The 13,442-nt window shown below is 32.5% G+C and overlaps 1 protein-coding gene across 3 annotated transcripts in view; it reads right to left on the reverse strand.

Moving 5' to 3' along the window:
* Positions 1–12,171, reverse strand: part of LOC106685317 (peptidyl-prolyl cis-trans isomerase slr1251) — an 84,433-nt gene extending 72,262 nt beyond the window's left edge. For all 3 annotated transcript variants that reach the window (XR_010843892.1, XM_014427912.3, XM_014427911.3), the window contains exons 1-2: positions 11,985–12,171; positions 3,389–3,526 (exon numbers count right to left, since the gene is read on the reverse strand). Coding sequence is in view for 2 of the 3 variants with exons in the window: in XM_014427912.3 (XP_014283398.1) it covers positions 3,389–3,526; positions 11,985–12,057 (211 nt within the window). In the remaining variant the exon portion in view is untranslated. The remainder of the gene's footprint in view (positions 1–3,388; positions 3,527–11,984) is intronic.
* Positions 12,172–13,442: the final 1,271 nt, after the last annotated feature.

Below are 13,442 nucleotides of genomic sequence, written 5' to 3' on the forward strand. Positions count from 1 at the left end.
TATTTGAAATGGTTATATATTCTTTTATACTTTTAACTTAAATTTATTTTTTGAAAAAAGAGAGAAAATTTTGTAGAACTGAAATAATGGAAAAATTAAACATATTTAAAGAACAATAAAAAGCCGGGAAAAAAAATTAAAATGTGTAAGGGAAGAAATAATAGATAATAAAAAGGAAAAAAGAAATCATGTATAATTTTAGTACATAATGCATACATTTTTATAATGTGACAATTTAAATAAAAATTATGCTGTGACTATTTATATAAATAGGATTATAAAAAAATTGTGCTTCACTAGTCATGCTATGCTGTGTATAAGGCAACCCAATGAAGTTGGGCAGCACAACATTTTTTTAATAAAGTGTTTTTCTCTCTCTGTTCATTAGTAATAACTAATACAAATGAAACATGGTTCATTATTTATAATAAACAAAATTAAAGGAACTTTAGAGGAAAACATTTTAAAAATTCATCATTTAAACCTTAAAAATCCATTATATAATAGGGCACTTTTTTGAAAAACATCATAAAAGTTGCAGTAACATCCCTGGCATATATCCACCTTAAATATGTGATCTCAGTTTCGTACAATTTATTGTTTTTGAGTTAAGCTGTTTATAAGCACACATAAAACAAGCAGAGAGCATTGGTCATCATTTAGGGGTCCTCAAAATGAGTCTTTTCATAGAAAACTCAAATTTAAAATTTTTTATGTCTGCAATACTTCCCCATACCATCAAATTAATTTATAGTGTTAAAATAAAAATATGAACACTTATTCATCACAGTATTTACCCGTATATACATAGATACATAAGTAACACAACGATCCATCACTAAATCTGGGCCCCCTCCATTTTTTTCTATCTTGTGTAGCAGCCATATAATCAGTTTTAATTAATAGGACTTTGTGGGGAAACAATCAAAGTATATGAGGTTGGATCTCCCTACTCTTCTTGTACAATGATTTTTTATGTGTTCGACCAAAGCATTTGGAACATCAACAGAGCAAACAGCAAGTGTAAAAGCTCCTTAAGAGCTATAGGAATTTTTTTTTTTTTAATTTAAAATCAATAGGACCTTGATAGAAAGTTGAATCATTAAATTTATCTTAAATCTATCTAATAAATTTATCTTAAATTTATCTATTAAATCTTGTTTTATTTGCTGCAAACTTAGCATGATTTGTAATTTTTCTGTATAAAATATAATTTTTATATTTATTAATATTTCAAGAATATTTAACTTAATTTTTTTAAAGAAAAATTTTCACGAAAAGAAAACTTATTACTTTTGACAAAAAGTACAATTGATGACTTCTACAATTGAACTTTTTATGTTTTATCATTTCCAGATTTTTCATCAATTTATCATTGTGATAGAAATATTGGGATGAAAAAATCAAAAAAAGAAATAGACGCCTGATTAAACTAATCAATTCAAGCAAGTAAAAAAAGTAGACAAAACATTTTAGGAATTCAAAAGGTACAGGAAAACCAATTATAGTAAGAATATCAACTAACAGAGTCTTCTGAGTCAGTCTTGAGTTGGCAGTGTAATAGTGGAAACACGCATACCATAGAATTCATTTACACTATCAATTTGAATGTTTCTGTAATTTTTGAAATAATAAAGAGTTAGTTTTAATAATGAAATAAAAGAAAACAGCATAAAAAAGGTACAACCTTCTTGTAAATAGAAAAATTAACTTATTATTAATTGTGCAATCATTAAAACAGTCTGGTGATTAGAAGAATCTCCCAACCCAACATGGAACAGTGTTGATGCTATTTCAAAAACAATCCTTCATCTGTGATTCTCTCATAAATTTAATTTTATAATTTAGGTAAGGAATGAGTCACTTCTTAGCAAGTTAATTTTCATTTATTGCATAAGTTTAGTGTTTTACAAAAGATATATAATAATGAAATTTGTTTTTTTTCTGTAAGGTTTAACCAATGTTAAATCTAACAGAAATTTATTAGTTTTAATCATCAACCTTTCGTGAGGATACGCAAGCAAGTGAAGCTAAATCACTCTTTGGTCAGCTTTCTCCCATACCAATAGTTTTTTTTTTCAAGAATCTCTTAATTATAAAGAACCCAAGTTGGCTCTGCAGCAGCTTAAAGAGATTATATCTACTGAGTCTGGCTGAAAAAAGGACAGTGGGACAGAAAAATTCTTCACAAGTATTAAATCACACATCTTCCTGCATGAGGATATCAAAAATTAATTGGTACCTTTTTATTCTGAACCCTAAAAGTTTTGAAGGGAGGTTAAATATTATAGTAATTCATATAGATCAATTTAGCATAACATCACTCTACAGTATTTTCATGTAAACACATATTTTTGTTTTTAAATACAGAGATGTACTTTTATTTTTTTGAGTGCTACCAATGGGTAGTTTCTCTACACGCCTATATCACTCCATTTTGATCTTACATCAAATTTACTTAATGTGTTTGTTTGTAAAAACTTGTAACTATCAATAAATAAATAAATTTAAAAAAACTTTTATTTTATTTCTGGCCTATATCAAATTAATATCTAACAACAATAAAAAAATAAAATTAAAAACTGAATTATAGTAACAAAAAGTACTTTTTTTTATATTAAGATGACACTAATAAAAAAACTACCAATGTTCTGAACTTAAAAAATAGAAACAAGAAGTACATAATACTCTGCTTTACTTAAGGCTTACATCAAACTGATAGTAGGTACATGAATGGGAACATTTTAAGACCTCAAATGAAAGAAGGATCTCCAAGTAGTAATCGACTGAAAGCTGATTTTCATTCATTTACATCATTCATATCCTTATTATTATTTTTTAAATCTATAGAAAATCATTATTAGAATAATAATGGCTACCTGGGGTTAATTGGAACAAGGAGTGTAACTTGAATCTAATATATTCAAGTGTTGAGAACTGAAAATACATTTATTTTCAATTTAGAATAAACTGAACATATTTTAGAGTAAACCTGTGACTAGGAACAATCCCAACACCACAACACATCCCAAGTCCATTTTTAGAGGTCTCCAGTTTTTTATTATGCAGTAATTTTGTCTGTTAAAGATTAAACTTTTACATACAGAAACAATTTTCTCAGAAGCCTGTAACAATTGCATTTTTATACAACAATCTATGTCCTTCCTTGTTTCTGAAAACCTTCAGTTTATTTTTTAAATTAATTTTTCTTAGGACCTGGAATTTGTACACAGGTTGCTGCTCCAAGCTATAGATACATAAACTAAGAAGAAAATCACTACTAATATAGATTTTAAAACTTTTTTTGTTCTAGATTAAAATTATGTCCCAGATCCAAGTAACTAGAACTGGAAATAGAACAAAACTGAAATGAAATAAAACCACTAACCTTTATGAAAAAAAGAACCTTTGTAATGCAATGGCTTCCCTTGTAAGCCAGTCCCCTTTTCTCCAGTACATAAAGCTCTAAAGTTTTCAACTGTTTTTGGAACTACATTGCTGAATAATTCAATAACTATGCGGCCCACTGTAAGTATAAAATAAAGCAAATTAAAACAAATTTGAATAAATGATTTTCTGAATGTGATTAGATCCATTAATTAATAATAAAAAAAATAAAGAAAAAAACCCAGGAATTTGGAAGAAGTAAAATTAAATAAATATTATTCAATCTCTTGAATATCAGAAGTAATTTCCTTTCATTTCATTAACCCATAGTTAGCAATAAAGGAAATGAGCTACTAATGAATAATAATTTATGTAGTCATGTTGTAGAAAAGAAAAAAGGCAAAACAATTGAAAAAGGAAAACAAGTATTACCAAAATGTTTCAAGGATTAATATAATAACACTTTTAATCATCAGTAATTGCATAAGATATGCAACAAACAATGCTATGGTAGTAACGGGAAATGTGTACCATAATGAGATAGTATACAGAAGCGACATTGGAGGCACAGTCTGTGGGCTGGCAGTATAGATGGATATAATTTTAGAACATCCCAAGGACTTCTAGAGGAGACCAGGAAGTGTCCAAGAGGAGATAGAAGGATGTCAACCTGTGCTCTTAGTCTCACTGTCATATGTGGGGAAAGCTGAATAACAGGTCTCCCTTTTGTTTGTGTGCATATTGCATCTAATGCACCACAGATACATAGACTTAGTTTGTTATATACATAAATTGATATGAACTAGAATATGTTGGATAACCTTCCTTTACTGTTTTAATTTGCTATATTCTATGTGTGTCAATCTTACCAGATTTTTTCCCATTATAAGTTTCGTTTAGTTAACAGTTATTTACTCTTTCCTCATCAGGTTATGGGCCCAGACTAGGTAAACTGTGAGTTAAGTGATTGAGTATTTTTTTTTTTTTTAACTTGAAGGTAAAATCGGGTGACTTCGTTTTTTTTTGTGGTCGGGCTATCGTGTGTAATTGATCGTGATTATCGTTTCGTTTGAGATCAAACTGATACCGACGTAACAATGGAAATGCGGCCAGTGGATTGGAAAGTGGAAAAACTTGAAGGTCAGAACAATTGGAGTAGATGGAAAAGACAGATCACTCTGGTTCTCAAACATCATAAGGTACTAGATGTTGTTTCAGGTGAGTTGGCTCTAAATGCTGATGGTTCTAATAAGGACAATTTTGAGACTAAAGACTCTCTTGCTCAGTTAATTTTGATCAGCACTTTGAATGCAGTAAATGAAGAGCTCACGTCTTCCTGTGTCACTACCAAGAGTGTGTGGGATAAGTTGGTGTCTACTTATGAGCAGAGTTCTAGCCAAAGAGTCGATAAACTACTAGAATCGTTTTTCTCTCATGAAGTGATGAGTTCTGATAATGTTGTGAACCATGTGGCGCGACTTCAGTGTGAATTCAATGAACTGAATGTTGAATTAAAAACACCGTCACAGTCTGAACTCCTTGAACTTATTTTGATGGGTCGAATTATGTCTACTCTTCCCCCTCCTTACTTTGAGTTTAGAAGTGTTTGGGAGAGTGTACCTATTCAGGATAGAACTGCAAATGAGAGGATTAGGTTAATCGGAATGAGGCTTCCTGGAAAATATAGTAAGGTTGACCATGCAATTATAGCCAAAGAACCTTATAAGAAAAAAGTAGCTGTTGGTGGCAAAAATCAACCAGCTTCAAAGAGAAAAAGCTCCGTTTTAATTTGTTACAAATGTAAAGGGGAAAATCATGGCCAGGAATTGTCCTACTAAAATCAAGAGGGAGACAGAGGATAGAGGTACAGAATCCTTGAGCACTTGGATAGACCTTCATTTGTCATGACATGCTTGGTTTGGGTGGTGATCAGTGGGTTGCTGATACTGGTGCGACTCAACATATGACTAGCTCCAAGGACTATTTTGTTTCCTACAAACAATTTCAGTCGCCTACATTCATTCAAGAAGGGAATCATGATCTGATTAAGGCATATGGACATGTTGATATTCTGGTTGAAATGAGAGTTGGTGAAAAATGGGAATTGAATCATCTGAAGGATGTTTGGTTTGTACCAGATGTAAGCGGCAATCTTTTTTCTGTCAGTTGAGCTCTGGAATGAGGTTTCAAATTATTTGTCAATAAACTTGGTTGTACACTTTCTAAGAAAGGTTCTGTACGACTGACTGGGCAGAAATCTTCTAATGGCTTGTATGTCCTTGATATGAAATTCCACATTCCCAAGCATGATGCTGACCCTACCTGTTGATTCACTACAGTTGTGGCATCAGCATCTCTGCCATCAGAATAAACGTCATGTGAGAACAATCATGAAGAAAATTGGAATGTGTTTGGCTGATGATGAGCATTTGTGTGAGGGCTGTGTTTATGGTAAACACCACCAAGATCCATTTAATGATAGAAAAGATTGACCAATGAGCTATGCCAGATGAATTCACACTGATGTTTGAGGTCCTTTTCAAGAGGATTCTATTGGAGGTTCTAAGTATTTCCTCTGCCTGAAGGATGATTATTCCAAGTTTAGAAGAGATTTCTTCTTAAAGAATAAATCAGATGTTACAAACTACTTGTCAGGGTTTATTAATGAATCCAAAGCAGCTGGAAACACCATCAGGGAACTTTTCTGGGACAATGGTGGGGAATTTATTAATGCAGGTGTTCAAAAACTACTGGAGGAGAATGGAATATCACTTAAGACAAACTATTCCTTACTCACCTCAGCAAAATGGTGCATCTGAGCATGAGAATAGAACGCTTGTTGAAGCTACACGTTCTATGATACATTCCAAGAATTTGCCTGTAAAGCTGTGGGCTCAAGCTGTCAACACGGCTGTTTTTGTTCTCAACAGAACTGGACCAATTGGTCAAGAAAAATCTCCGACTGAACTGTGGACACAGTGTGCACCACCCAAAATTGACAATTTTAAAATTTTTGGGACAAAATGTTTTGCCCATGTTCCCAAATGCAGACGTCGAAAGATAGACAGAAGTGTGAACCTTGCCTTTTTGTTGGTTACACTGAACATCATAATGGCTTTTGTCTATGGAATATTGCCAAAAATTCCATTGTTTTGGCTCAAGATGTCATTTTTGATAGAAAGTCTCTGAATTTGCATTTGGTGAAATTGTCTGGATCAGAGCTTTTGAAGGGAGAAGAAGAAGGAACCCAAGCTGAATACCATGAAGAGACTGGATCTGATTCAGAGACGAAAATATTGGACACTTCTGGACCCCTGCTGGAACTTTCTCCTGAAGCTGAAGTTCAACAGGATAATAAACCCCATAGCATCCAAATGGTACAGGCACCTCGTCGCGGCACTAGGGAGGAACGACTTCCTTCATACTTGTCAAATAATTATGTTCTAATAGCAGAACAGGACATGAGTGTCAGTGAAGCTCTCCAATCATCAGAATGTGACTTGTAGAAACAAGCCATGAAAGAGGAATTGAGTTCACTTGCTGAAAATGACACGTGGGAGTTAGTGGAACTGCCTGAAGGGAAGAAGGTGATAGCCAACCGATGGGTGTTGAAGTTGAAAAGAAAACCTAATGGTGAAGTTGAACGATACAAGGAGCGATTAGTAGCTAAGGGTTATGCACAGAAGCAAGGAGTTGATTTTGAGCAGACATTCAGTCCCGTCGCTCGTTAGGAAACAGTGAGAACTCTTTTGAATGTTGCAGCTGTTGAGAAATATAAACTTAAAAAATTTGACATAGACAGCATTTTTGTACGGGATTTTGACTGAGGAGGTCTACATGCATAAACTTTCTGGCTTTGATGATGGAAGTGGACAAGTCTGCCGACTAAAGCGCAGCTTATATGGGTTGAAACAGTCGCCAAGATGCTGGAATCACCGCTTTGTACAGTTCATAGAATCTCGTGGTTTTAGGGCTAGCAATGCTGACCCTTGTCTTTTTGTCAAGGAGTGTGGAAATAGGCGTAGGCTCATGGTTGCTATCTATGTTGATGATGAAATTCTAGTTGGAGATCAAAAGGCAATTGACCAATTTCTCTCAGACTTGACTAAGGAATTACGGATCACTACTGGGTCTTTGGATAGCTTCCTGGGGATGCAGATTAAGAGAAAGAAGGATGCCATTTTTGTGCATCAGGAAGCATACACAAAGAATATCCTTTCAAGATTCAATATGATTGATTCAAACCAAATTTCAACACCCTCTGAGAAGCGTGCTGAATAAGTTGAGGATTCACCTTTTGAGAAGTGTTCCATATGGCCAGGCTGTTGACAGCCTGCTCTACTTGGCCATGACTACTTGCCCAGAATTGTCGTATGCAGTAAGCACAATTTCGGAGGTTCTAGACTGCCCAAAGAAATCTGATTGGGAAGCTGTCAAGAGAATCTTCAAGTAACTGAACGGCACCAGGGAGTATGGGCTGTTTTATAAATCAGATACTAAACTAAAGTTGGACTGTTATTCGGACTCAGACTTTGCAAATGACAACTTGTCTCGACGATCAAGAACTGAAGTTTTGATGACGTGTGGAACTGGTGCTATAAGTTGGTTAAGTCGTAAACAGCCAGTTACTGCTTTAAGCACTACAGTACCAGAGTATATTGCAGCGTGTAAGGGTACCAAGGAGATGGTATAGCTTCAGCGACTGTTGACAACTCTACATGGCATTCCACAGTTGTTGGTTGACAACCAAAGTACCATACGGATGATACAGAATCCAGAATTTCATCGCCACACAAAACACATTGAAGAGCGTTTTCACTTTGTACGTGAGAAGTGGATGAACAATGAGTTTGAGCTTCCAATTAAAACCATCGTTTGTACTGATGATATAGAAACCAAATAAAAACATCAACCTTCCGCAAGAGGTACAATTCTAATTTTCTTCTAATTCTTGAAAAATTGTTAAACAACAAATTAATGACATACTGATGGTTGAAAAAATGCTGCTGGAACTCCTATGTTGATTTCATACACTTAATTGAATCATGTAGCAACTATTGTCACATAGTACATTTCAGTTGGGCTAGGAGACAGAAATTTGAAGGAAGACGTAGCTCAAGCATTTGGTGCAATAGACTAGTTTTCAAACGAATTTCATGTTTTTAAAGCATAATTAATGTCAAATATTCATAATAAACATAGACTCTGGAAAACTGATTTATGTAAGGAAACAAAATTAATCAAATCGAATAAGAAATTCATTACAAAAAATAAATAAATAAACAAGAAATACTAAAGATGAAAAAACAGCTATAATTCCTTTTATTTGTATTGTGATAATAAATTAATCACACAAGAAAAATTGAACACAAAAACATATATAAAAAATTAAGAATAATTATTAGAAATTGGGGTGGAATTTATCACCAAGCCTATAATCAAATACAGTCAGGATTGGAAGTAGTCGTACACCTGTTTTAAATAAAATAAAATTAAAAATATTGACAAGGAGTAATTTAAATAAATAAAACCCATTTAATACAAAATATATTTATGATAATACAAACTATTTAACATTAGAGTATCAATAAATTCTTTTAAAAAACATAATCAAACATATAATTGGCCATAATCATAAGGTTAAGCTCAGCCTTTACAGGTAATTTGCAGAATGTTGAATGAAGTTTTAAATTTTTTTTATTTTGTACTATAAACATATTAATATAATGCCTACTTTCATAAGCTAATTTCCCAATAATGTGTAGATAATCCAGACATTATTGTCTGCAACATCTAACAGTCAGGTAAATAATAGCTACCATAACATTTTACAGTGAATGCTCTGTTCTTAAACTATCCTCATCTATTTTATCAGTTCCATCCATGAACTTGGATCTATTTATTGTTTTTGGTAAAGGGATGTTGATTTTTATAAAATAATGAGTAACTAATTTAATTCAGCGAGAACTCTCGCATTTGATATGTAGGCTTCTTTTCTATAATTAATTCAAAAGGTTTGACCCATGCTTAATCCGTTTAGGACATTAAAGCACAGGGCTCAGGACATTCGGTAGGAACATACAAAAAGTCGAGAATATTATATAATAATAAAAAAAAAAAAAAAAATGTATATTTTGAGCTAAGTTTCAAAATATTCATGGGATATGTCTGAGTTATTTAAGCCATCGAACTTATGAATTGGTTGAGCCGTTAGATCAAAAAAGTTGTTATATATCTAATAACGTACAAACTAAAGAACATTTGAATCAATAATTTTTCAGTATCTTGAGCCTGACTTGATCCAAAATAATCATATCATCTACTTGAATAATGTGAAAATTGGCAGAACCATTCCCTTAAATAGTCCTCACACACCTAGGAATGGATAGATTATAGTAGATGCTTAAACACTTAATTTTACCTTATTATGTCATTTATGGAAGTTGATAACAGTTCATTCAATAAGTAAATACCTAGCAATTAAGTTGGTGGTGAAATGCTAACTCATTTAAGCTAATCTTAACGCAATATTGCCCAAAGAGTACTAAAGTATACGTTAAACACTACTGGATTAGAGTATCTGTCTAAGATCCTTTTATATTTAGCAGTGTTTTAGAGTTGGGCATGGGAAAGAACAAAACAACTGCGATGAGTATTCCATGGGGTCTATCGCAGGATTTATTAAGATTTGACCCATGCTTAATTCATACACTATCTCAAAAACATTTCGTTTTTTAGCTTTAAGCCACAGGGCCCAATATATGTTCCGTGGGAACATTTTTGGGTGTTGAAATATATAAAACCCAACTTGAACCATCTCAATTTGCTGACTTACCTCTACCAGAGTTCTAAAAGCAATCACATTTTTGAATTACTTTTAATAAAGTTTCAGTAAGAATTTAAGAACTGAAATTGAGATTTGTCACTTCTCCATGAAATTCTATTTAATTTGATACCTCATTCGTTAAAATCTCTTGTCCCTGAGAGCAAAAAAATGAATTTATAGTACCATAATATATATATATGTACGATATTTTAAGAAAATTCATTTTATCGTTGAAAAATGATTATTGATGGAAATTTATTTTTGTTAAATAAAACATTAAATTTTAGTTTCATCAATTCGCAAAAATTTCATCCAAAGGAAAGACAGGCGTGATCATACATCAGAGTTGGTTAATACATTTTCAATGACTGTTATTAATTGCAATTAATAAGCAGCAAGAAGTAATTGTAAAGAGTTATTGGAATTATTTTACAGTAATTTTAATTGTGTCTTACAATTACTACAGTGTAATTGTTCATCAAAAATTTTTGATGTTTTAACGGTTATCTTAGGGTAATTACAGTGTAACTGAAACATGTAATCAAATTACTCATCTAATGATTCCTGCCCAACTCTGTATATAAACATACACTCCTATTGACAGTACTATAAAAATCATTGTGATAATTTTTTTTTTTAACGACACTTCTACCAAAGCAAGATACAACTTAATAAAGATACAACTTTATAAAGTTTAAGCTTAAAATTTTATCGATTTAGAAATATTACCAAAGTTAAAACACTTACCATTGGTGAGAATCCATTTCTAAAGTAGGATAAATTTAAAAATTTTCATTTGATGTACCTGGACCTTTGATTGTTAGGGTTTTAGCTACAAATCAACAGACATCTAGGTCTATGATAAAGACTGATCAAACTGAACACAATTAGGGTGGGAGATGGAAGGGTGTCCTTTCGAGAAGGGGTGGTTAATGTATGTTGGAGGTGGTCTATATATGTTTACTGTCATTGTATAGACATGCTCGTCCATGGAGGAGAAGGGTTAACAACACTGTAGAATTGGATATACTGATTATTGGGTTTTAATTTCTGTGTGGGGTATAGGATCCCCATCTTAGTACTTTATGCCATACACTTAGGGTCATGGTTCAGCTGAAAATGTACCTTGTTTCTGTAAATGTAGATTAACCCTACATTCTGAAAATAATTTTAAGGGATAAAATTATGCCTCAAAGCATAAACAATGCTGTGATAAAAAGTTGATATACTATTAAATGGTTTTATTTATGTAAATTACTCCATGAATACAATAGTAATATGTTTTATTTAAATAAGATACACAAATAATCTCAACTCTGACTGTAAGTATAAATAAAATCCAACAAAAAAAATAAATCAAATAGCATTATAAACAGCACACTAAATTAAATAAAAATTTTCTAAGCTCAATTTAAGATAATTAATACTAAAAAAATATAAATTTACAACTGTCACAGATAAAAAAAAAAATTAAGTAAAGAATTTATGTTTTCATTAGAATAGGTAGGCAGTTATATTTTTAGAAATACAGAAATAAATGCATAGTTTGATACTTCATCACAGAACAAAAATAATAAACACCCAATCTCGAGGATAAACAATAACAATATGAAATATACAGCATCTACATGCCCCAACACTAAATAATAAATAAAATAAAATTTCTTCTTGATTCTATACACAAAAAAAAAAAATAGTATCAACACATTATAATTTTGAATAGTTTATTTATTTAAAGTATAATTTGATAATCATAGTTGTAAATAAATACCATCTTCTTGTCCAATCTTAACATCGAAAAACACAAAAGGATTGTAACTTTTCGTATCATTTACATAACCCATAACAGTTTACAAATATACGAAATGAATAACATATTATAATAAAAGAGATAAAAGCAACAAAACAAGAATTGTTTTTTTCACAGTTTGTTTACATAGTAACTAATTGAGAGGGATTATACAATCGATTTAAGCAAGCCTTTTGAAAGAAAACTATCTGTAGTCTCTTTGGAATAAAGATGTTCATACATACAATAACATCACATTTAATAGTAATTAAATGAGATTGTCCTCTGCATCATTGTATTCATACTATGATTTTTAAAAATAATATAGCCATGTTGATGAATATTAAAACTGAAAAAAATTTGTTAGTCATATATAGACTCTGTTTTCGAACAATACGAACTCAAAATAAAATAGAATATGTAGTTCTACCATTAAGGGGCCTCTATATGTTGACCAAGCCGTGAAGAACTCAGACACGCGTGAGCATTTGGATAAGTGGCTTGGCTTGGCTACTACGAGTTGGCCTATGCTCGTTGCCGATCCAGGAGTCGGGTTTTTGGACACAGATCAAAGAGGGTTCGTGAGAGCGCTCGTAGCATCTCCACCATTGTTCTTTATTTAGTTGCAACTGAGAGCTGTTAGGTCAAAGTTGTTTGTTGTTACTTTTTATAATAAGTTATATTTTTAATCTTATTTATTTATATTTATGAGTGGAATATGGTCCGAGTGCGGTCAAAAAAACTCAAATAGTAAAAAATTATACCATTACTTTGTCTTTGACTGCCGTCAAAACAGCCCTGACGAAGCCCTGCAACGTGGGGCGAAACGTTGGCTCAATAAAATAGTATAATTTTTTACTATTTGAGTTTTTTTGACCGCACCCGGACCATATTCCATTCATCTATACACACAGTCAATCAATAATCTTTCATTATTTATATTTAATTTCATTTAATCTCCTATCATTTTCTTTTTTTTTGTAATAATGATATAATCCCAGTGCAATGGCTGAAACCACTTGTACATCCGCCATGCTTGCCTCTCTGAAGAACACTGACATGTGGATGTTTTGGACGTTAGGGGATACGCCATGGTTAATTTGCTGAAATTATCTAACACGGTGAGCCAGTGTGACCCTTCCCGCGTAAAAATGTCTACCTGACTGTCTAACAATGGGGAATTCAGGGTATGCGAAACCTCCGGATAGACAGTAATAGGATGACTATCATACTTCACGCGATGACATACCGTACATTGATCCAGGACTTTCTTAATTGATCGCCACATATGATGCAAATAATATCGGCGACTCAATACAGCAAGCGTTCGGGTACCCCATGTTGGTTAGTTTTCCTTTCGTGACACGCCTTAACTAATTCACTTTACCGCTCCGGCTCCTTGACCGTCTTCACAATTTTGGAACACAAAGCGATATTTCG

This window comes from Halyomorpha halys, unplaced genomic scaffold (genome assembly GCF_000696795.3).
Source record: "Halyomorpha halys isolate HHAL.00 unplaced genomic scaffold, Hhal_1.1 Scaffold680.1, whole genome shotgun sequence".
Taxonomy (NCBI): Eukaryota; Metazoa; Arthropoda; class Insecta; order Hemiptera; family Pentatomidae; genus Halyomorpha; species Halyomorpha halys.